The 24,317-nt window shown below is 48.5% G+C and overlaps 1 protein-coding gene across 1 annotated transcript in view; it reads left to right on the top strand.

Annotated features, from left to right (window-relative positions):
- The window catches only part of Dip2b (disco interacting protein 2 homolog B), a 71,284-nt gene that overhangs the window by 24,971 nt on the left and 21,996 nt on the right, over positions 1–24,317 (top strand). The window contains exons 12-24 of the mRNA XM_032890975.1: positions 514–578; positions 2,353–2,446; positions 2,775–2,894; positions 4,235–4,349; positions 5,409–5,548; positions 6,188–6,324; positions 10,872–10,952; positions 13,199–13,326; positions 14,940–15,054; positions 17,908–18,109; positions 22,051–22,160; positions 22,266–22,346; positions 22,968–23,091. Coding sequence (XP_032746866.1) covers positions 514–578; positions 2,353–2,446; positions 2,775–2,894; positions 4,235–4,349; positions 5,409–5,548; positions 6,188–6,324; positions 10,872–10,952; positions 13,199–13,326; positions 14,940–15,054; positions 17,908–18,109; positions 22,051–22,160; positions 22,266–22,346; positions 22,968–23,091 — 1,512 coding nt within the window. The remainder of the gene's footprint in view (positions 1–513; positions 579–2,352; positions 2,447–2,774; positions 2,895–4,234; positions 4,350–5,408; positions 5,549–6,187; positions 6,325–10,871; positions 10,953–13,198; positions 13,327–14,939; positions 15,055–17,907; positions 18,110–22,050; positions 22,161–22,265; positions 22,347–22,967; positions 23,092–24,317) is intronic.

Below are 24,317 nucleotides of genomic sequence, written 5' to 3'. Positions count from 1 at the left end.
AGGGCTCTGTGATGAGTGCACTCACTCAGAGGCTCTGCCGGGGCCTGGATGTTAGAAACATGGGGATATCTTCTTCACTGAGTGGAAACAGTTAGATTCAGGCTTAGGTATGCTTACTTTATTATGTTGATAATCTATAGGTATCTAGAAACAGACATTTGCATACATGGGTTTTTATATAGAACAATATTTCATGTTTTTCTAAGTATACTTTTTACGTATATTTGAAATTTCCAGAGTTTCTAAACAAACTCATGGTCTTTATTTCACTAGGAAAAAACCTCTTGAATACTGTCCCTCAGTGCTAAAGAATTCTGCCACAGTGTCTCTTCTGTGACCACATCACACTGTCACCATCCTTCAGTCAGTTTATAGGGGGCTAAGTATCAAGGAGACACTGGTCTCCTAGCTGTTTCTCCAAAGGCACCTAGTGCTTGGTAGGGGCAAGGAGTGTGACGTCACTCACTGCTAACCATGGCTGCCTTCTGTTTCCCTCCATCTTTTCTCTTGCAGGAGAAACTGTCGTAAATGTCTTAGACTTTAAGAAGGACGCTGGGCTGTGGCATGGCATGTTTGCGGTAAGCTATTAGCGTCGGGGAGTATATGGCAAGGTGTGCTTGAGGCTGTGGTTCTGTAACAAGTGCATACAACTGAAGTCCCCAAATAGTCAAAAACATTTCCTAGAGGACAAGCATGAGGACCTGAGTTTAGATCCCAGGATCTAAAAAAGCATTTGGCACAGTCGTTCGCATCTGCGATAAGGCCAGCTAACCCGGAGTAGCAGTGGTGAGCAGCAGGAGTGGGGCTGGAAAGACGCCTCAGTGGCTTAGAGCACTGCTCTTTCAGAGGACTCTTGTTCCCGTTCCAGCACCCGTGCCAGGCTGCTCAGGAACACCTGGGGCTCCAGTCCTAAAGGATCTCTCTCTCTCTCTCTCTCTCTCTCTCTCTCTCTCTCTCTCTCTCTCTCTCCTCTCCCTCTCCCTCTCCCTCCCTCTCCCTCTCCCTCTCCCTCTCCCTCTCTCCCTCCCCCTCTCCCTCTCTCTCGCATGTATTCACTCTCTCACGCACTCTCTCTCCCTCTCTCTCACATGCATATTCTCTCTCTCCCTCTCTCTCAGCAAAATAATCAAGAAATAAGAGAGAGCATCTAGTGCAGTCTCTAGGCCCCCACCCCCTACCACACCCCCCACCCCACCACTACCCCGTTCCATCCTCATCTGAGAAGGGCTATATTCCTTAAATATCTATTTTCTTTTTTTTTACATCAGAAATTAAGAAAACAAGACTCTGTGAGGACTTGGGGGGGTCTCTATGTAATCTAAGTGTAGAAAGAACCTTTTTCCTGAAACTAAGTCTGTGCCAGCATGAGGTACTTTAGGGCAGGGGATGGGACCGTGTACATAAGAGCAGGTAAGTGGTGAGCAGGGTGAGTCATCCAAGTACTCAGGCTTAGCTCGGGGTGGTGGCAGGTACCTAAATCCCAGCACTTGGAAGGCTGAGGCAGAAGAATCCCTCTGAGTTCAAGCCTAGCATGGGTTACTCGAGTTCCAAGCCAGGTAGGACTGTAGAGTAAGACCATCTCAAACACACAAATGCCCCAGCAGAGTCAGCACTGGCTTGGTTACTGTGCTGTGCTAGGTCTGGGGATTACACATCCTTGATATGGGTGGCAAGAGGGACAGCAAATCCCAGACCCTCAGTTCTCTCAGCTCTATCTTTACAAATGCTTACCCTGTAAGGAACTGGGAAAATAATTTTTTGCTTTGAGACTCTGTTCCATTTTTCTTCCTTCCCCCCATATTGTAGCATGTGGCAGTCAGGAGCACCTTGGAGCACTAGATGGGCTGGGCTACCAACCTTGTGACCCTGCAGGACTTCTTCTGTAGCTGCCCTAGAGACACAGTTGTATACATGCCCATGGATACAAGGACAAGCACATCCCTTCAGCAGTACTGACATGGCAGTGTGTAGCCATCCACAGGGAGCTAGAGAGCTCTCTCACTCTGAAGGGCATAGATTTACCTATGAAACATCAGAAGTAAAGGCACCAAGTAGAAGATACATATATACTATGATGCCTTTCATTTAAATACTTATGTGCCTAAATTGACTGTACGTGTGGACAGTGGACTGCAGGGACAGACACTAAACTTACTCCTGTGGTGCTCTGCGTGAGAACCAGGCTTACAGAGTGGCTCTCAGAGGTGCTTCAGCACCACTGCTAGTCTCAGGCATCTTTTGCAAGGGTGCACTTGCATAATCCCTATAACGCTGTTAGCAGAGTGTCCATACAACTTTAGGTTGTTAAATATACATTTAGCATTGATTGCTTTTTATGTTTCTTTATTCCAGAATGTAATGAATAAGATGCATACAATTAGTGTGCCCTACTCTGTTATGAAGACCTGTCCTCTCTCTTGGGTCCAGAGAGTCCACGCTCACAAAGGTAATCATACACATCCGCACATTAATTGTGAGACTGATGGGAGCTCGCCTGCCTCGGCAGAGAAACAGTTCTTTGCCTTGGGGGCTTACGGAATTTTAGAGTTGGTGTAGGTAAGCCGTTTGCTTTACTCCACTGTGTCCTTTCCTCTAAAGTGAGATAAGTTCTCCAGGATTTGAGCTACAGTTAGCACCTTACTTAAATCCTGTATTGTTCAGAGTTTCCTTTTTCTCCAAGTGAGAACTATCACTAAAATAAGCAAAATTGTCCTAATTGTAATGTAGTAAATATATACCACGTGTGTCGTAACTCTGTTTCCTTGACTCTGTAGCCAAAGTAGCACTAGTGAAGTGTCGGGACTTACACTGGGCCATGATGGCACATCGGGACCAACGGGACGTGAGCCTGAGTTCTCTGCGGATGCTCATTGTCACCGACGGCGCCAATCCCTGTGAGTGTTGTGTGTAGAAATCCCAGAGCATCTGACAGGCTGGATGTTTTGTTTCTCGTCTATAAGCTTTTCTGTTCTCAACATCTGTGTTGAGATGTAATTTACATACAACAAGACTTGCCTGTTTCACCAGTGGTGATGGTGGCAAGAGCCTTAAATCCCAAGAGGCAGAAGCAGGCAGACCAGGTTTGCAGCCAGCCTGGTCTGCAGAGTGAGTTCCAGGACAGCCAGCATTACATAGAGAAGCGCTGTCTCAAAACCCCTCCCCAAAACCCCACTCCCCACAAAAAAAAGCAACAAAAAACAACCCCCTAAACATTTTTAAATGTATGTGTGTATTTGTATGTTTGTGTGCTATATGCTACATGTGTGCATGTTCCCTCAGGCCAGAGGAGGTGTCGGACCCTCTGAAACTAGAGATCCATCCAGGGTTGTGAGCCACCTTACATTGGGTGCTGGGAGCAGCATGTGGTCCTGTGGAGGAGCAGGCTCTCTCTGGCTCTCTCTGGCTCTCTCCAGCCCCTCCACATTCCGTCTGCATAGATTTGCCTGCTCTGCACACTTTACATGAATGTAGTCCTGTGTTTGGTCTCTCGTGATAGGCTTCCTCAGTCAGCATCATCTTTCTGATTGGCATGTGGTCCTTCATATGTGCACTAACGTGCTTATCCGTGCATATCATGATGGACTTAGAAACTTCTGGAAACCACGCCTCTCGCATTCATTGGGTGCAAGGAGGGGTTTGCAAGTGACTGGGTATAATTGAGTATGTGAATGTGGTATGAATTCTTCCAAGCAGCAAATAAAGGGAATGTTAAGGAGCTTGTAGAGATGGTACCATGTTGTCTCATTTCTGGATGAGCACAAAAGGCTGGTTCTCCACTTGGGATTCTCTGGTGAGCTCAGCAAGAAGCTCTTTCTCCTGAGTAAACTTGCTCATCCTCTAGCCTAAAAATGCATGTGCAGAACTTAGAAAGGAGTCAGAGAGCATCGCTAGAGCAGGTGGGACTGCCACTGGTGAGGTGTGCTGGCTCCGTAGGTACTCAGGGGGCTGCTAGAGTCCCGCCTGGGTGCCTGTTGCCCACAGCGTTGTCTCCGATCTTGCTCTCTCCCTTGGTAGGCACGGCCTTTCTAGGCTGTGACTGTAAGAACTATCACAGACATCTCATGGGCTGGATGAGCATGTGTCAAGCCACTCACACGCACACCGAACTGTTTGCATGGAATGAATGATGTGCAGTGTGAGTTCTGACAGGCAGATGCACCTCCCACTCTGTCAGCTTCCTGCAGTAAGAAAGATGGCCACCTCAGCTTTCAAATTGCTCTGCTCTAACCCTTAGGGTCTGTGTCATCCTGCGACGCTTTCTTGAGTCTGTTCCAAAGCCATGGGTTGAAACCTGAAGCCATCTGTCCCTGTGCCACATCCGCTGAGGCCATGACCGTAGCCATCCGAAGGTACTGCTTGCCATCAGGGTTCTCTGGGTGTCTGTCACAGCCTGGCTGAGATGGGAGAGAGGAATTTAAATGGTTTTCTGGTTCCTAAACCTAAAAGTAAAGTTTCTGTGCACAGTCACCTCAGGCATCTCACGGGAGACCTCTTCTTGCCAGAAGTGCACCCAGAGACAGAAAGTTTACTTTAATTATTCTAAACGCATATTTGTGACGTATTCTTCAGAACCCTTTGCATCTTAAATTAGAAACAGTAATACCTCAGTCAGACGTGACGATCCATACCTAAACCTTTATCAGAACAGACCAGCGTATTCTTTTCTCTTTGCTTTTTTGTTCTTGTTAAATAAAGAAACTTGTCTATTAGTCTGTGGACACACAGAGCGAGGTGGGGGGACTCCTGAGTGAAGGTCAGAAGAGGCTGTCAGAGGTCCTGTTTGTCCCTCCTGCCTACTCCTCTGAGGTGGCGTCTCTCACTGAGGCTTGTACCCTAGCTGGACTGCACGCTAACCAGTCCCAGTGACCTCCTTGCCTTTGCTCCCTGGACCTCGGACTGTAGGCATCTGGGTGATTCCCCGCTTGGTTCATGGCCACTGGGACCCAAACTCTGGTTCTCACAAATTTCGGATGCTCCTCGCTGCTAAGTGTCTCTCCAGCCCTGTTCTGCTCACCTTCCCCCCCCCCTCTTCTTTTTTTCTTTTTTGGGCAAGAGTCTCACTGTATATAGTCCAGGATGGCCTCAAATTTGCAGTGATCCTCTTGCCTCAGCCTCTCAGTACTAGATTGCAGCCTGAGCTGTCACGGCTAGCTTTTTATTCTTAATTTCTTCACAATGTACTTATCTGTCTGTGCGTGAGAGCAGGTGTGTGGAGGTCAGAGGACAACCTGGAGGGAGTTGATTTTCTCCTCCTGCCGCGTGGGCCTGGGGGTCAAGCTCAGGTCATCAAGCTTGCATGGCAAGTGCCTTACAACTGAGCCGTCTTGTCAGCCCTTCCTGTGTTCCTCTCAGCATTCACTCCTGTTTGTAGATACCGGGCTTCATGGTGTTTCTTTTTCTCATTTTAGACCTGGAGTGCCAGGGGCTCCTTTGCCAGGAAGAGCCATTCTCTCAATGAATGGACTGAGCTATGGGGTCATACGGGTCAATACCGAGGATAAAAATTCAGCACTGACAGTACAGGATGTGGGACATGTCATGCCTGGAGGTGAGTCTGAGGCTGCCATTGGGTCATCATAAAGATTTGTCATCAGATTAATGGCGCTGGGCCAGGAAGGCAGCTTGGTAATAGAAGGCCGGCCTAGGTCACCCAGAACCATGGCTCCACCCCTGTTACACCACGTGAAGGGAGGGAGGTTCTAGAGGAGAGACGGGGGCTAACAAAACAAGAGGGCCAAACCGGGGGGTTCCAGAGCCAGTGTTTGGTCTCAGCACTTCTGCTGATTGAGTGTCCCCAGGCCGGCTCCTCACGGATGCCACTTGTCTCCAGTCTCAAAGGCGTGCATGGCTGTGCTCTGTCCTGTGGAAAGGGATGCCAGTTACTGGCTCTCACTGTAGTGTCAAGCTAGGAAGGCAGTGTGTGCTCTCCTGGGCTCGCACAACCCGAATATAGCCAGCACCTGCTTCTTCACGAGGCTGCTGCAGTCCTTCCTCCATGCCACCGTGTGTAAGAGCTGTGGGTGCCAGGTAGACCCATCCAACTCATAGCCCTCTAAGCACTTACTTCTCTTTGCTGCTCACTGTTTGCTGTTTCAGTAAATGTGCAACTCTTCTGGGTATGCAAAACAAAATTGTTACTTTGCAAGTTTTTCAGATTCTTCTGGTTTTCATGTTTTCTGTGCACTAGGCATGATGTGCATTGTGAAACCAGATGGACTTCCTCAGCTCTGCAAGACAGATGAGATCGGAGAAATCTGTGTCAGCTCCAGGACTGGAGGAATGATGTACTTTGGACTTGCTGGCGTGACCAAAAATACATTTGAGGTAGATGATGTTACTTCCCAGAGTGTTCAGTGAGGCTAGATGTTACTAGGAGGCCTGCAGGCTGATGGCACGACACTGTGTGGCATGGTTTAGTGGCTGATACGGTGTCTTCAGGGCCTGGTACCTAAAGTCAGGTTCTACTCCACATGGGCCAGCTGCTGTTTGAGCTGCCTAGCCTCACTGAGGCCCAGGTTCTTTACCTTTAAGATATGAGTGACACCCAGACATGGTGGTGAGTGTGTATAATCACAGCACTTGGGAGACTAGGGTCAGGGGACTTCAGGCTCAAGGCCAACCTGGGCCGCATAATAGGACCTTGTCAAAACAATGCAGAAGTACACCAGCATACCCTTTACTCGCAGCACCAGGGAGGCAGAAGCAGGTGGATCTCATGAGATTGAGGCCAGCCCTATCTACATACTTCCAGGACAGCCCGGGATACACAGAGAAATCCTGTCTCAGAAAGAAAAACCCAACCTACCAAACAAAGACAATCACCAAAGCAGAGCACGGTGTGAACAGTAACAGCCCTGTCTTGTGAGCTGTTGTGAACATTAGATGAACTGATACTTGTGGATTAGGCTAGCATAGGCATGGTGCTGTGTATTGGACATTAAAGGCTCTCAGAGATTTACTTTTGGATTTACCATTGTGAAGGCTTTGTAAGGCCAGGACTTTGACATTGAGTACTGTGACAGTGTGCTTGCCGTGTCAGATCACTGTCAAAGACATGGAGCAGGGAGCTGGGGAAGCAACTGCCCTGAGCTGAGATCTCCAGAGGCCAGGTGTGCGTAGCAGCTACCATAATCCCCAGGTGAGCTGCGCAGATAGACTTGCAGATTAGCAGGCTTTGGGCTCAACAGAAAAGGCACCTCCGTGAAGAAGACTCCCAACGTCGACTCTGAGCCTGCACACACATGCATACACCTGCACGCACACAGGTTTCCTCAGGGGAGCAGACAGGCATACATTCACACAGAGAGAGAGAGAGGGAGAGGGAGAGGGAGGGAGAGAGAGGGGACTTAACCTTTTGCAGGGGTCAGATTGTTCCTCAAGCACCAGGTGTGCCATTGCTGCTGAGACGCAGCCTAGTCCACGAAAAACATTTCATCCAGTATAAGGGTAGTGATGGCAAAGTGGGGTGAGAGGAGGGAATGCTGGGTGGGGGGGTGGGGGGAGATGGCTCAGCACAGGAAGGTACCCGGGAGCAGGCCTGATAACAGACTTCGGTCCCCAGAAACCACAGCAAATGAGCAGGCCCTCCCACAGCTGTCTTCTGACCTTTACAGGTATACCATGGCACATATGCACCCATACCTGCACACACACACACACACGATAAATAAAGTAATAAAAATATTTGCAAAGGGTAACACTACTTTTTTTGTTTCACATATTTAATCAATATTTTACAATATTTTAAAGTCTGATATTTAAATTCTGGGAGTTTTCCAAAGTAGTTAACATTTTACTAGGACAAAAGCATAGTAATAATAAATCAGAAAATTAATAGATGTACTTAAAAAAACAAACTGGACAGGCAGAAGAGATGGCTTGGTGGTTAGGAACACTTGCTGCTCTTGCAGAAGACTGGGGTTTGGTTCCCAGTGCCAAGACAGCAGTTCAGTTACCTGGAACTGGAGCTCCAGGATATCCAAGGCCCTCATTTGGCCTCTGTGAGCACTGACACCCATGGGACATACACATAATGCACACCCATAAAAGAAAAATAAAACAAAAATTAAAACCAAAAAAGTTACTGAGAGAAAAAGTAAAAATAACTACACACACATGTGCTCCAAAAAATAAAACAATAAACAAATAAATAAACCGTGCTACTGGAGATATCTTTAGAGTGTGTGCCCTGGCTTTGATGCAGGGGGCTGGGCTACATCCACAAGCACAGAGGAAAGCCTGAACAGGTGGAGAAAGATCGTCTCTTTCTTATTTCTTAATTGGGTTTTAGAGACAGGGATTCTCTGTGTAGCCTGGCTGTCGTGGAACTTACTCTGTAGACCAGACTGCCCCTGAACTCACAGAGAGTCACCTGCCTCTGCCTCTCGGGTGCTAGGATTAAAGGTTAGTACCCTGCACCCCCAAAGTGTTTCTAATGTGCATGGAGACCAAGCTCCTGTCACTGCTGTCTTCTTCCTGACCTTGGGAACAGTCTGCCTCTCCCTTTCTCACCCATAAGATGATTAGACACAGGCGTGATCACTGTCGAGCAGACTTAGCTGTTAATATATATCAACTCTAGTCACAAAGGAGGCAGGGAGAGAGCTGCCCACTCTGACAACCCAGTGACCAGAGCTTAGCCCCACATGGTACAAGTGGAGGACTGACTTCTGCATGTTGTCATGTGTTCTCTACATAGGCACACAGAAAGTGACGATGGATGGATGGATGGATGGGCAGGCGGGCATATGACTGATGGATGGATGGATGGATAGATAGAGAGATAGATAGATAGATAGATAGATAGATAGATAGATAGATAGGTAGGTAGATAGATAGATATGGCATACAATGAATGGGCGAGGGAGAGGGAGGTGGGCTGGAGAGATGGCTCAGTGCTGGGTTTAATTCCCAGTACCCAAGTGGCAATTCACAATCATCTGCAACCCCAGGCCCAGACAGATGTGTACTTGTAGACAAAACATCCAAGCATGTAAATTAAAAAAATAAAATTAAATTAAAGGAGAAAAAATCTAGAAGGAATAAAGAAAACAGGATATTTATATAAATAAGCTATTTGTTATACCCACACATGTACACACACAACTACACAGTAAAGAAAAAGACATTTAACCATTACCAGTGAGGAAATTCAGTTTAAATCGTGATGGAATGCCTGGGTTTTTGTTTGTTTCCCAACAATATTAGCCAAGTTTGGACAGCGATGGCACACAGTGGGAGCTGTAATTGAGGAGGGTGGAGAGTCTTACAGACATCTGTGGAGCCAGTGTTGTACACAGCATGTGACACGCAGACACCTCACAGCTTTGCACAATTATAAATATGAGCAGCAGTTGTCCCGAAAGCACTGCCTGCCCTGTGAGTCATCAGGGTCCCCTAGTCAGACAGAGCCTGCCTTCGAATCACTGAATGCACCGTGCGTGCCTCTCCAGTCTGCTCACATCGTTTTACCATTACCCATGCCCAAGAAGGGATTCGAGAGCCTTGTTCACAGCTGTACAGAACCTGAGGCTCAGAGCTACCGGCGTTTGCAGAGTCGGCCCTGCCAGTAAACTACAACTGCAAACTGTCCTCTGCCCTGTGAGGCGTTCTCCTGTACAACGTCCTACAACATGGCTTAGATCAGTCACTGCCTGACGGGGAGGCTATCCAAGATACATTGTCAAAGGTCTGTTAGTGAAAAAGCCAGACAGACAGACAAAAGTGTAATGCGGCCCCCTTTTTAGTTTTTTTTTTTTTTTCCATTGTTTTTCTTTTTTTTTTTTTTAAGATTTATTTATTTAATGTATATGAGCACACTGTCGCTCTCTTCAGACACACCAGAAGAGAGCATCACATCCCATTACAGATGGTTGTGAGCCGCCATGTGGTTGCTGGGATTTGAACTCAGGACCTCTGGAAGAGCAGTCAGTGCTCTTAACCTCTGAGCCATCTCTCCAGCCCCCCTTTTTAGTTTTTAATCTTTTCTTTGCCTATGTATTATGTATTATGCCTTTGTATGTGTGTGCATGTGCACTGTGTATGTGCTTGTGCATATAAAACAGTTCACTTGCGGCATTGACCTCTGACCGCTCCACCTTGTTTATGTATGGCTGCCATTTGGGCTTTAGCAGCTGGCTAGGCCATCCTGGCCATCCTGCTGTCTCTCCCCTCCCCCACAGCCTTTCTCCTGGGTGCTGGGGAGCAGAACTGCAGTCCTCAGGCTTGTGTAGGAGCCCACCCCATGACCCTGTTTTAACATAATTAGTTGTCGCATTCATCTGTGTATCTTGTGAGGTGACACAGTGGGTGAGGGCACTTCACATGCTCCCTGATGTGTGCTACCCACAGTCCGCCCGGGGAAAGGAGAGAACCCATTCCTGCATTTGCCCTCTGACCTCCACAGCATCTAGAGGCACAGTGCTTGCAGTGACACAAACACAAATCGACGTAATAAAATATTTAACTGAATATATATCTTTTTAAAAATCTGGAGAGATAAATACTGAAGTGGATGAGATTCCTGGATTTGTTGCAGAATATGCCTTCCAATAAGCATATTATATATAGATTTATTATATATAAATATATAAATAATTGTACTTGGGGGTTGGTTTGTTTTAGAGACAGAGTCTCACTATGATGCCTTGACCAGCCTGGAGCTTGCAGTGTAGACCTGGCTGGCCTCAGATTTACAGAGCTCTATCTGCCTGTCTTCCGATGCTGGAATTTAAGGCTTGTACCAACCATGCCCTGCTCAGTTAGAATATATTACTTGGTATTTTTTCTTTTAAGTAAGATTTTTTTAAAAATCAGATACATTTTTAAAAAAAACTAGCCAAGCTTTTCACCTTTTTTCTTTTGTCTTTTAGGTGATTCCAGTGACTTCTTCAGGCTCTCCTGTAGGAGATGTGCCCTTCATCCGGTCAGGACTGCTGGGATTTGTGGGGCCTGTAAGTGACAGTTTCCTGTTGGTTTTGCATTTGGACTTTGATTCACAGAACTGAACAGATTCTGAGTAATTAAGGGTGTCACCAGCCCCTTTACAGCAACCACAGCTGTTTCTTTATTTAGACAGGGTCTCACTACAGAGTCCTGGCTGGGTTGGAACTCATGGAGATCCCCAACTCAGCCTCTGAAGTGCTGGGATTAAAACTATGTGTGCCACCCCACGAGGCACTTAACTGCTATACAGGCTGTCATAGGAATCAACTAATGTTTTTGTGTCCATTGCCTAAGTTCCTTTGACTCCTACAGACTAAGGTTTTATATGTATCCTGTATTTTCCAACTTTTTACTTACTCTTACTACTTTTCTTGGTTTAGGTTAGCATGTTGTAAGAAGTTAAGAAAAGAGCTGGAAAAGGTTACTTTGTAGCCAAGGGAAGCTGAGTGGGGAATGTATAGAGAATTTTCTTATACATAGTCAACAGTGCCCACCCTGTGTCATTGTAAATTCTTAGAAAATTATTTGTTACTTGGCAAGTGCTATTTATAGCTCCCTACTGGTCTGGAGACACTAGGACCCAAAAAGCCTGTTCTCAAAAAGCACACAGTGAGCTTGAAGAATCATGAAGGCCGCAGAGAGACAGGCTGTGAAGGCCAGTGGGTGAGGCAGTGGGAGGCCATGGGTAGTCATTATCCTGTTAGCTCATACCCTCCGTGTATCCTTCCCGCCCCACCTCCTTCCTTCTCTAACTGCTCAGCTCCTGTGATAGCATGTGGCACTGCAGTGCAGCCTCAGCTGTCTCAAAGGCCCAACTCGAGCCCACTGCGCAGCCGTTGAGGTCCAGTGCACAGCTTCAGCCGTCAGTCTGAAACAGACAGGCTGTTGTCCTGAACCCCATGGAAAGGTTCTAGTTGTGTCTGGTCTGAACTAGTCCCATGGTCAGATCTAGCTGCAAGAACGATGAAGATGGAAACACCATGTCAGCTAAACAGCCTCACTTGTGAGGCTTTGGAGAAGCGGGCACTCTCCCTTCTCTCTCTTGTTTTAAGGATTTGTTTTTATTATGTTAATTGTATGTGCAAGTCTACACACATAGCAGTGTTGGATGCCCTGACGTTGGCGTTACAGGAGTTGTGAGCCACCTGACGTGGTGCTGGAAACCATACCTCACGTCCTCTGTAAGACCAGTCAGTACACTCCCTTAACCACTGAGCCACCTCGCTACCCCTCTTCTCATTTAACACCAACAGAAAGAAGTGTCTGGCCTGGCACTGTGGAAGCGGCTGGCTCCCTCTGGCATTTTGGGTAGACCAACAGCTTTCTGTGTGCGGACATTCTGTCTTTCTGACTTAGCCCAGTCACTGTATAGCACTACACTGTGCTCAACAAGTAAATGAATGACACTCCCATGGACATTACTGCTGACCCACTGGGGACACGTGAAGGCCCAGTGGCCTGCTGCTCTGTGGTCCTGGGAAGAAAATCTGCAGCCTTCTTAGACCTTCTTGAGTATCTATTTCTGATCTTGCCAATGGAAACACTTGTTACCCTTTCATGCTCAAAGCAACTATTTGCATACTAAAACCATTTAATCTCTCTAATTCCAGTAGTAAATAAAGTAACATTTTCCTCCCCAATATTCCCCGTGAACACTACAGAAGATGGACTAACACACCCTTGGCTGGGAAAGTGAACAATGTGTGCGGTCATAGTTTCTTCCAACCCTGTGAGATTGAGATTGTCCCCTAAGAATAAATACGAATGAATTAATCTCTTAGAGACTGTCAGACCTCAATGGGTGCTGGCTAGCTGGCCCAGCAGCTAAAGGTGTCTGCACCCACATGATCTGAGTCAATTCCTGGGGCCCACTGCGTGGAGAGAGGGAACCATCTCTGCAGGCTGCCCTTTGAGTCACCGTAGGCAGTGGCCTGCCTGTGCCACACACACACATGCCCACCAGATGTACTGTTCCTTTTAAAATGACCTCAGTGGCTTCAGGGTGCCACTTTCTCACTAAGTCTGAAGGGCTCTTCTATTTTAAAGAAGTCCGTGAGCCAAGGCATTGTTTTCTCTCACATTCGCACATAAACACATTTCTGTGGTGCTGGGAATTGAACTGAGCGAATGCTTCACAGGTATCTTTCTTAGTGTCTTGTTTTTTTAATGAGATTTTCGTGAAAGCAGGAAATGTATGGTGTCTGTTTTACCCATTAAACCATGGAAATGAAGGTAAATCATTGCTAACTTTCAGGGTAGCTTGGTGTTTGTGGTTGGAAAAATGGATGGATTGCTCATGGTCAGCGGCCGAAGACACAACGCTGATGACATTGTTGCTACTGGATTGGCTGTGGAGTCGATAAAGACGGTCTATCGGGGGAGGTGAGCATCTGTGTCCATCTGAGGTCTCTGTCACCACACTTTCTGGGCTGTGTTTTGTGGTTCTTTCAAGTTACTAGGTTAGGTTGACTCGGCTTAAAGTAACAAGCCTGGCTTTCACTACACATCCGACAGCACTGGCTCTGTGGCTGGCTGAGGAACGAGATGTGAACAGAGTCTCAGACTTACTACTGTTTTTTTGATTCTGAAGACTGAGGAGAATCCAAGATAACCATTACCTTCTACAATCTTCTGCAATGGTGCCGTCCTGGCCAGTGTAGTGGCTGCCACTCTGTACAGAGCAAATCTAAGAATCTTTGGTTTCTCACTGAATTGTAGTGTCTCTATGTGGAGACTGACATGGCAGCTAAGTGCTGAAATTCTAGGTTCTGTGAACAAGGGCAGGCCTTCTCCTTCCTGTGCCTGTAACGCAAGGAAACCATCCCAGCATTGTAGACGGGCGTGTTAGGATTCTTCTCACTTTGTCTTTACACGAGGACGTCTTCACACACATGGATGCTGTGCTTGGAGCATACGCCTCCTCCCTCCTGTCCCAACCGTAGTCATGTAAGAAGGGAAGATCTGAAGACATCACAGAACAAATCAGCCCCTGCACTGTGTGGTTTTCTGTCATGGTGGCCTGGAGCTTCCTGGATCTAGACCCAGCTGTGTCCCCAGTGTACAGCACAGTACCTAGCATGTAGTTAGCGTCCCTGCCTGCCGTGAGTGGAGGAAGGGAGGAGGAAAGCCGGCGTTGTTGTCTCTCTAGATGCTTCGGTTTCCCTGCATTCAGTCCACAGTCCTCACTGCGTGCTGGCTACGCACTGCTTTTCTGGGTTCAGCAGTGAACACAGCAGGCTGTGTGCACCTTCTATTCTTGTAACAGACACAGAAGCCAGGCCAGCGGCAGCATAGGTGACACGTGAGAGGGCCGTGCGTGCTGTGGAGTGAACACATGAGGTGGTCTGGGAACGCCTCACTAGTAAGGGGACATTTGAGCGGAGACCTCCCTCAGGTCCACCTCCATCCCTCCCTCTCCTGGTCTCTCCGCCTGCCTGCGTCTGACTCGCTCCACTTCTGCTTCACCACTCTACTCCAGGCACACTGGCCTTCTCGCTGTTCCTCAAACCTGCCAAGCTCGTCCCCACCTCAGAACCTTTCCGCTTTCCGCTCCTTCTGCCCGGAATCCTCTTCCTCCAGATCTTCGCGTGGCTCGTGTCCTCACCTCATTCAGGTCTCTGCTCCAGTGTCCACTCCTCAGGGAGGCGCTCCCCCAGCACCCATATCCCACTGCACTGGCCCTACCCCAGGTGCTTCCTGGTGCTTATCACACATGGCTTCATTAACTGTGTGTCGTTGGTTCTGTCTCTGACATGTAAGCGCCACAAAGCCAGGAACGGTGTCTTGTTTGCCACTCTGTGGTACTTAATCCGTGTTTTTTGGTTTTATTTTCCATGACTCTCTCGGTCCTGACTCGGTGGTGACGACTGCACATTTTCTCTCTACTGCTCATGTCTGGGTGGTGTGGTTGGGGTGGCTCCTCTTTGATTCCAACTAAGGAAAGCAAATGAGATGGCTTTGAAGGGAGACTGACGTGTTTGATCTGTCTCTCTTAGAATTGCTGTGTTTTCTGTGTCTGTGTTTTATGACGAGCGCATTGTGGTGGTGGCAGAACAAAGGCCCGATGCGTCTGAGGAAGACAGCTTCCAGTGGATGAGCCGAGTGCTGCAGGTGAGCGCCCGATGCGCTGGGGTGGGGGTGGGGGCGGGGTCCCGTCGGGCTGCCAGGTGCAGGCCGCCTTTAAAGACTGTGTTTGCACCTGCTGTGAGGGCACACACACCTTCAATCCCAGCACTCAGAGGGAGAAGAGGAAGATCAGAGTCTGAGGCTAGCCTTGTCTACAGAGTGAGCTCTAGGGCAGCCAGAGCTACACAGAAAACACGTCTTCAACAGCAACAAATCTATATATTTGTATGTGTATATGTACATACATATAATTCTATATGTGTTTGCAGTGGAATGTGTTTCTGTCCTTTCTTTCCTCATCCTCCAACTTTTCCCACACCCCCTAACTACCTTGTTTTTCTCCCCTTGCCAGTTACTGTGCAAAATCAGCCCTGATCCTGCCACACCTTGCACGTGGAGGTCCCAGAACACGGAAATGTTTCTCTTAATGCAAGGGCCTTTCTGTGGAGCTAGAGGAGTGGGTTGGACAAGCCACGAGGGCAGTGTTGAGAAGGTGTTTTTAGTGGAAACAGGCTGGAGGGTGTAGGGGTCCAGACTCCATGCAGCATCACGTGTGTCAGTCTCTGCCACAGACACAGAGTGCGTGGAGACACACGACTCACTCCAGAGCCTGATTCCTGACCTGTAGAGAGGACAGAGTCCCCCGGAAACAGTGGCTGAGCGAGGCCCTGTGGAGCACATGGCACCTGCTCTCCGTGCAGTCTTGATCTTGCAGTAGGAGCTGCGAAGTCCCGCGCAGACTGAGTCTTCCCTGCTCGGCCCCAGGCCTGAGCAGGTAGGATCCAGAAGGATTTGTGGACTAAGTGCATAGTACTGCCTCACAGTGACAATGCGTGTTACTGGACGCATGTCCGGGGATAGGACCTTTCTGGCTAGGGCATTTGGACCGCAGGCAGTCACTTCATAGCACAGACATGAGAGACGCTGCTAGGAGACATCAGATTCCTTCCATTCTCAGCGGGTGTGGCTCTGAATGCTTAGTGCTGTTCAGGTTGGCCGTTTGTTGTACAGAAATGAAGGGAGCCAGGCGTAGTAGCACACCCCCTTTATTGCAGTACTCTGGAGGAGAGGCAGACAGGTCTCTGTGAGCGGAGGTGAGTTCCAGGCCACTGAGGGCTAAGGAGTCCTTAACTCAAACAAAACAACAAAACAAAAACACCTCAGGACAAATTCTGAATATAAATTAGACCAAAAATATTTCTGAAGACCGGGACTGGACTGGTATCTGAAAGCTAAGGGGCAAGTACACAGACTCGTCTTAGCCAAATGTGACAGTACATGCTATAATCCCAACACTTAGAAGGAGGAGGTTAGGGAATTTGCATTGAAAGCCACCACTATGGGCTGCATAGTACATTCCTGTTACAAAGAAGCAATAGTCAGGGGCTGGAGATAGGTCCTCGGTTAAGAGCACTAGCTACAGGGGCTGGGGATTTAGCTCAGTGGTAGAGCGCTTACCTAGGAAGCGCAAGGCCCTGGGTTCGGTCCCCAGCTCCGAAAAAAAAAAAAAGAACAAAAAAAAAAAGAGCACTAGCTACGCTTCCGGAGGACCTAGGTTTGTACTAGCTCACAACAGTCTGTAACTCCTGTGGGCACCAGGCATGCCTGTAGGCAAAACATTCATGTACATAAAATAAAAGGAAGTTAATTAAAAAGCAATAATAAGAGTCCAACAGGATGGCTCAGATGGAAACGTTACTTGCAGTTTGAGCCTGACAACCTCTGTTTAACCCTCAGGACCCAATAAAGGAGGAAAGAGAGAACTGACCCCACAGCGCTACCCTCCCCAGAGCATTGCAGCAAGTGCATGTGCATATACATACAATCATAAGTGTTAACTAGGAAAGAAGAGGGGCTGGAGAGATGGCTCAGCGGTTAAGAGCACTGACTGCTCTTCCAGAGGTCCTGAGTTCAATTCCCAGCAACCACATGGTGGCTCACAACCATCTGTAATGGGGATCAGATGCCCTCTTCTGGTGTGTCTGGAGACAGTGACAGTGTACTCATATATACATAAAAATTTAAAAAAATGAAGTGTTTTCATGACACATATCCAAACACAGACCTACTCATGCTATCCAGAAGTTCTGGAGCACAAGGGCAGAGTCTGACAGTGAACCACACACAACCCAGAAAGTGACTCCAGGAACTTAACCTATGGAAAGTCATTTCAGGCTGGGAATGGTGGCCCAGACCTATAACCCCAGCCTGTCTACTTGGGTTGGCTGCCTGTCTGTCTGTCTATCTGTTGCCTCGGCCTCCCAGGTGGAGACTGTGGGCACCGTGACACCACCACAGCCATCCACGGATGAGATCCTTCCCCTACGTCCCCAGTTCTCTACCTTTACCTGACATTCAGCAGGTTAGTTCTTATCCAAATTGACTGTGGATGTTTTTAATGTAACAGAGACACAAAGAGCTTACCAGTGACCTCAGTGACCTCCCACCCTCCTCACATTTCCCGGACAGATGCACAGGGTACACTCCTGGGCCTGTCACTGCCGCACACACCTGGAGTCCCGTCCGCCTCCTCCAACCTCTCCATGTTCCATGGGGGGCCCACGTGCTCGTGCAGCCCACTCTATGGCTGTGCTTGTGAATGTCGTTAGTGTCTTCTTGGACCGTGTCTTTGTTGGTGGCAGAATGTCCTTGCCAGCCTTCCTTACTGGAACCAGGCTCAAGTTTGAAAGGAAGGGCTCAGAGGATTGTGGGAAGGAAAACCAGGCGGCAGCAGGCTGGAGAGAGGAGGTGTGGGTGGGACATGTGAGAACGTGATGATCTGCGATGGACAGAGGAAACACCCTGTCAGAGCCTCACCCATGTCTCTCTGTTTTCCAGGCGATTGACACCATCCATCAAGTCGGTGTGTACTGTCTTGCCCTGGTGCCAGCCAATACATTACCAAAAACCCCGCTAGGAGGGATCCATATATCCCAGACCAAACAACTCTTTCTGGAGGGTTCTCTACACCCGTGCAACATCCTCATGTGCCCACATACGTGTGTGACGAACTTGCCAAAGCCCCGACAGAAGCAACCAGGTAATAATGTGGCTTCTGGATGTACCATAACTGCGGCTCCCAAAAGCCAGCCTTTCAGTGTGCAGTGTGCGGTCATAGACTCTGCAAAACTGACCCACAGCCAGCAGGACTGCTGCAGGGTCGGGGACATGCTGCTGTGACTGCCGGTTTCTCCTCTGCACCATGATCCCATGCTCATAGCCGCTGGGACACACACAGAGTCACATGGCTCGTTAGTGCAGGCTGAGACTGGAGTTCTTGTGCCATTGTAGCACATTGGTTTGCTGTGGGAATGAGTCCCATGGCTTGAATTACCCTTCATTCTCCGTGGCTGCTGAAGTTTGCTGTGGGCCTCGAGGGTAGCAGACATTTTCTGAATTATGAGGAGAAGACAGACAGCATGCTTTGTGTCTGCTGTTTTCAAGGCATAAAGCAAGAGAGTACCAACTGCCACTTGGACACTTAAAATGCACAAAGCCCCTTCTTGCCTGATGTCTGAACAGACACACATTACAGGGCTGGGAGAAAGCTAAGGCACAGCTCCGGAAAACCAGTCCTGCTCAAACATATGTTACTCTGGTTGGATGTGGTGGTGCACGCCTACAGTCCTTGCACTTGGGAAGGCAGAGGCCGGCAGATCTCTGTGAGCTCAAAACCAGCTTGGTCTACATAGTAAGTTCCAGGCCAGCCAGGGCTACACAGTGAGAGCCTATCTCAGGGAAAGACAGAGGGAAGGGACTTAGACTTCCTCACTAGCTTGGCTGACATCTTTCCATTATAAGAGAAGGTAATGAGGAGTCTGGTTAGCTTCCTGTACGCCTGGAAACATCAGAGCTCAGATCCGGCCTCTCCAGGTACCAGGCCTTCAAATGCACTGAGAAAGGAAGATGGAGCGAAAGTGGCTTTTGCATGCACTTTGCATGGCGACCTTGCTGAGAAGTAGCCAGCATGTGTGGGGATGGGGGGATGCAGGCTGAGGTGAGCCATCACTCCTCTGCAGCTGGTGATGTGATGATGCCGATACGGTGTGCTTCTTGGGTACCGCTCGTGCCTGCCATCCCAAAGTCCAGGCACACCACTTGGCCAGCCTGCCGTCACCTCACCAACTACCATATCATGGCAACAGCGGGTTCTGCTAGTGGAAATGGAAGGGTTATGAAGGCTAACATTCTGCTTTTTATTCATTGGCTACTGTCCCAAAGAGAGTCCAAATCACAGTCCTTGGGAAGTGTAAAGGGGCTGGAGCGATGGCTGAGCAGTTAAGAGTTCAGAGGATCTGCGTTCAGACCGAGCATGCGTATCAGGTGGCTCACAACTGCCTGTAGCTCTGGCCCCAGAATGTCCTCTTCTGGCCTCCACTGGGCACCCACACACGTGGTACATCCCTGCACACACACAGACATAAATGTAAAAATGAAACGAAATTCAAAAGGAGGGACTTGAAACACATTACCTACATAGGCGTATGGCACACGTGGCATGCATGTTATGTGAGGTGTGGCTAGCTGGTACAGTGTGCGTTTAGCGTGTGCAGGCCCCTGGACTCAGTCCCCAGCATTGAAGAAACACAGACACATACAAATGTGTCTCCATCTTAAGTCTTGTTGCTTACGTTCCAATGTTAAAAGCTAGAAGTTATAGAACATATTTAACATTAAAAGTCTTACATTTATTTACTGTGAGTAAAATCGTATTTTAGGAAATGGTACGGTTGTTCTGTTTTTTGAGACAGAATCCAGCTATATCATCCTGGCAGGCCTCAACTTCACGGTCCTCCTGCCTCCAGCCTTCCCAGTGCTTCCTATGTAGATGCTCCATCGTTCCCCTGGGAGCAAGCATTTTTACATGAAAAGTCACCTTAGGGTAGATGCTTTAAAATGTTCTTAGAGGCACAGTAGACTTTAAATTTTTTCTTTAAACTTAACTTCTGTGTGTATTTTAGTCTGCATTTGTGCCTATGTAGCACGAGTGCAGTGCCCAAGGTGGTCAGAAGGGGGAGCATTCCCTGGAACTGGGTTGCAGATGGTTGTGAGCCAGGCTATTGGTGCTGGAAATTGAGCACAGGTCCTGAAAGAGCAACAGGTGCCCTCCTGAGGACCACTGAGCCCACAGCAGCTCCCACGCTGCTTTCTCTAGGGTTGCCTTCTGAGCCTGGTGGCTGTGCCCGAGAGCAGAGCCGCACTGGAGACAGCGTGTGAGGGAAGGGTGGGGCCGAGGCTGGGTGCACCACAACTAGATATTCACTTTAAAAGTGGGCCAGCGACACTGTCTGCCTATTTCAGTATAGTTCAGAATGTGCAGATGCTGCGAATGGAAGAACTGCATATTAAATGCCATCATTGCTCAGTCCTGGCTGGCAGTGGGCTGCGTCGTGGGGGCTGTAGAGTAGACACAACCTCATGACCTCATGACCCTCTACCCGTACTATTTATTTCAACACCTTTCCCAAAGGGAACACGAGACTTTCTTCACTCGCTTATCTCAGCTGACTTTGTCACTCCGGTAGCATGTCAAGGTTCTGTGTGACATTTGACTGCCTTATTTAGCACATAGATGACACTGGGTGTGACTGGCGGTGCTACAGGAAGAAGCTGGGGCGGGGACAATGACTTTGAGGCCTGCGATTTGATTTCATCATTTACCTTTTTTTTTTTTTTAATTCTTTTTTCTTTTCTTTTATTGGATATTTTCCATTTCAAATGTTATCTCCTTTCCCGGTTTCCCCTCTGGAAACAACCCTATCCCATCTTCCTCCCCCTGTTTCTATAAGGGTGCTCACCTGCCCCCTGCCCCCCGCCCCTGCATTCCCCTACACTGGGGCATCGAGCCTTCACAAGAAGGAGGGCCTCTCCTATTGATGTACGTCAAGGCCATCTTCTGCTGCACATGCAGCTAGAGCCATGGGTCACTCTGTTTGTACTCTGGTTGGTTGTTTAGACCCCAGGAGCTCTGGGGTGTGGTTTTGGTCTGTCTGTCTGTCTGTCTGTCTGTCTCTCTCTCTCTGTGTGTGTGTGTGTGTGTGTGTGTGTGTGTGTGTGTGTCTATATATCTGTGTGTCTCTCTCTATTATAAATACACTGTAGCTGTCTTCGGACACACCAGAAGAGTGCATTGGATCCCATTACAGATGGTTGTGAGCCACCATATGATTGCTGGGAATTGAACTCAGGACCTCTGGAAGAGTAAGTCAGTGTCCTTAACCACTGATCTGTCTCTCTAGCCTGGTTTTGGTTTTTTAAGATGAGGTTTCTCTCTGTAGTTCTGGCTGCCCTGGTAGACCAAACTGGCCTTGAACTCAAAGATCCACCTGTCTTTGCCTCCCAAGTGCTGGGACTAAAGGCGTGTACCACCACCCAGCCTCATTGTTTGCACGCACACGCACACACACACACACAGAGGCACTAAGGCATATATTTAGGAGTCAATAGACAGGCTACAGGACTTGGTTTTCTTTTCCACACTATGACCCTACAGACAGACCTCATATCATCAGACTTGGTGACAGACACCTTCCATCTGTAGCGAGACTGTCTCGCTAGTCCAGCACTAGCGACATTTCTAATGAACTCAGTCTACATCCTGATAGGTTATATTTCCTGATAGGTTATTTGCAGACGAGATGTCCGTTACTCCTAAGTACTCTTTTCTTGGTTGGAACAAATAAAGTCGTTTGTGGGAATGAGGGGAACTGTAGACTCTGGAGTAAAACTGTCTCTGTAGATCTAAGTTCAGTATCCGTCTGTGCCTCCTACCTCTCCCTGGGTCCCCTGATTTATCTTTCCCCAGTCCTCCCCCTGCTCTTCTTTGTCCACAGTGTGTACATACTGATACATTTTCCACTGGAATACAGGCCCTTGGATTGCTGAATGAACTTTTGAACCAGTTTGGGCCAGTCTGGAAGTGCTTTGCAAGTGTGTAACTTGAGTCCTGTTGAATCAGGTTGTTTTTGCTTCGGTTCATAGGTGTAGGCCCTGCCTCTGTGATGGTTGGCAATCTGGTTGCTGGTAAACGCATAGCACAGGCTGCCGGAAGGGACCTGGGTCAAATAGAAGAGAATGATCTGGTGAGGAAGGTAAGTTCCAGACAGCCAGGCTCCTCCCAGTGAACACAGGGCACACCTCAGAGTGCAGTGTGAACGTTGCATGTGGACCCTGACTCTCCTGTTTTGTGATTTCAGCACCAGTTCCTGGCGGAGATTCTGCAGTGGCGAGCCCAGGCAACTCCTGACCACGTCCTCTATGTGCTGTTAAATGCGAAGGTATCCAGGTCACTGGCAGGGTTGGGAGTTTTTGACTGCAGGAATGACCCCCAAACCACATAACAGGGCAGAGCACTGCGCAGTGTGTGCCTGTACTCCCAACACCTGGGAGGAGTTAAAGATATCCTCAAACTGCATAGCCTAGGCCAGCCTGTTCCATGAGGCTGTCTCAAAACAGACAAAGAGAATAGAGTAGGAACTCGTGTATATTACGAAACGTTAGCTGGGTGGTGGTGCCCACGCCTTTAATCCCAGTACTCCAGAGGCAAAGAAGGGAATCTCTGTGGGTTGAGGCTGGCCTGGTCTCCAGAGTGAGTTCCAGGACAGCAAGGGCTACACAGAGAATCCCTGTCTTAATAAAGCAAAGAAAGAAGAAAGGAAGGAAAGAAAGAAAGAACTAAGAAAGGCTGTAAGTATGTTTGGTTTATGTTGATTAACATACCCTGGAACACTGGAACGCTGGGAAAAGAGGAATCCACACTGTTCTTTGTTATGAGGGGAATTGTCTCAGCTGATGAATCACCCAGAGGCTAAGCCTGCTGACTGAAATGTCTGCTTCACTGTACTTGTCTCTCTGTTTCTGCACTGAACTTTAACCCACTTATCCTTCTTGCGTTAAAGGGAACTACTGTGTGCACAGCCAGCTGCCTTCAGCTTCATAAGCGAGCAGAGAGGATCGCTTCAGTACTTGGTGACAAGGGACATCTGAATGCAGGCGACAATGTGGTTTTGCTCTACCCACCTGGTAAGACTTGGATTGGTAAACTGGACTCCAAGCCGTGTCATTAGATAACACACAGCAGGGAGAATGGGAATGCAGGGCCGCCGTCCACCACCACAGAGGCCTGCACTTCCCCACAAGCGTCCAATGCTTATAGGTGTGGCCCAGGCTGTGATTGTCTGCCCTGCATTCTGTTTCCCTCAGTGCCTGCTGCATAATGATGCCCAGGCCAAGCATGGCAGTACACTACCATGATCCCTGTCCTCAGGAGGGGAAGAACTAGACATTCAAGGCCAACAAGAGTTACATGGCGAGTTCTTTAATTCCAGAACTCAAGAGGTTGACACAGGTTGATCTCTGTGAGGGAAGGCCAGCCTGGTCTACATAGTGAGTACCAGGCTAGCCAGGACTACATGTTGAGATCTGCCTTAAACAACAAAAATAGCAAGGCATGGGAGCACCCACCTACCACTCATGGGAGGTAGAGCAGAAGGATAAGGAGTCTGGGGACACCTCAGCTGTGTAGCAAGAAGAGGCTAAGGAGGAGGCTCAGCAGGTTAAGTGCTTACCACAAAGGCATGGAGGCCTGCGCTTGGACTCCCAGCACCCATAGAAAGTGAGGCTGTGGACCACGTGAAGGAGCTCACGTGCCTGAGAACCTGATGATCCCAGGAACTCACGATAGAGAAGGAGAAAAACAGCTCCTAACAGTGAACCCTCTGACCTCTACACATGTGTACACACAGAGGTGGTGGTGGTGGTGATGACGCACACACGCGCACACACACGCGCACACACACACAGACATATACAGACACATAGACATACACACACAGATACACACAGTCACACACAGTAACATACACACATAGAGATATACACAGACACACACACACACAGAGACACACACATACAGATACACACAGACACACAGACAGACACACACAGAAAAAGTTTTGAATTAAAAGGCAAACATAAGGACAAAAAAGCACAAAGTTCTTTGCATCTCCCTCCTTTGTTCCGGCTGTCCTGACTGGAATCCCCAGAGTCCTTTGTCAGTCTGTCTCCATTGCTCCGTCTCACTGCCTCCTGGTCTCTTCCCCTCCACTTCACTCTGTTGTTCCTACTATGCTGTTCCTCTGTGTGAACACTCAGACCTTCTGTCCAGAGGTTCCAGAGGAGGGTGGGTCACGTCTACCAGTAATGACGTGGCAGGCGCACAGCACTGGCTGTGCTCCTTGGCCCACGGT

This window comes from Rattus rattus, chromosome 1, assembly GCF_011064425.1.
Source record: "Rattus rattus isolate New Zealand chromosome 1, Rrattus_CSIRO_v1, whole genome shotgun sequence".
Taxonomy (NCBI): Eukaryota; Metazoa; Chordata; class Mammalia; order Rodentia; family Muridae; genus Rattus; species Rattus rattus.
This window is presented reverse-complemented; position numbering and strand designations above follow the sequence as displayed.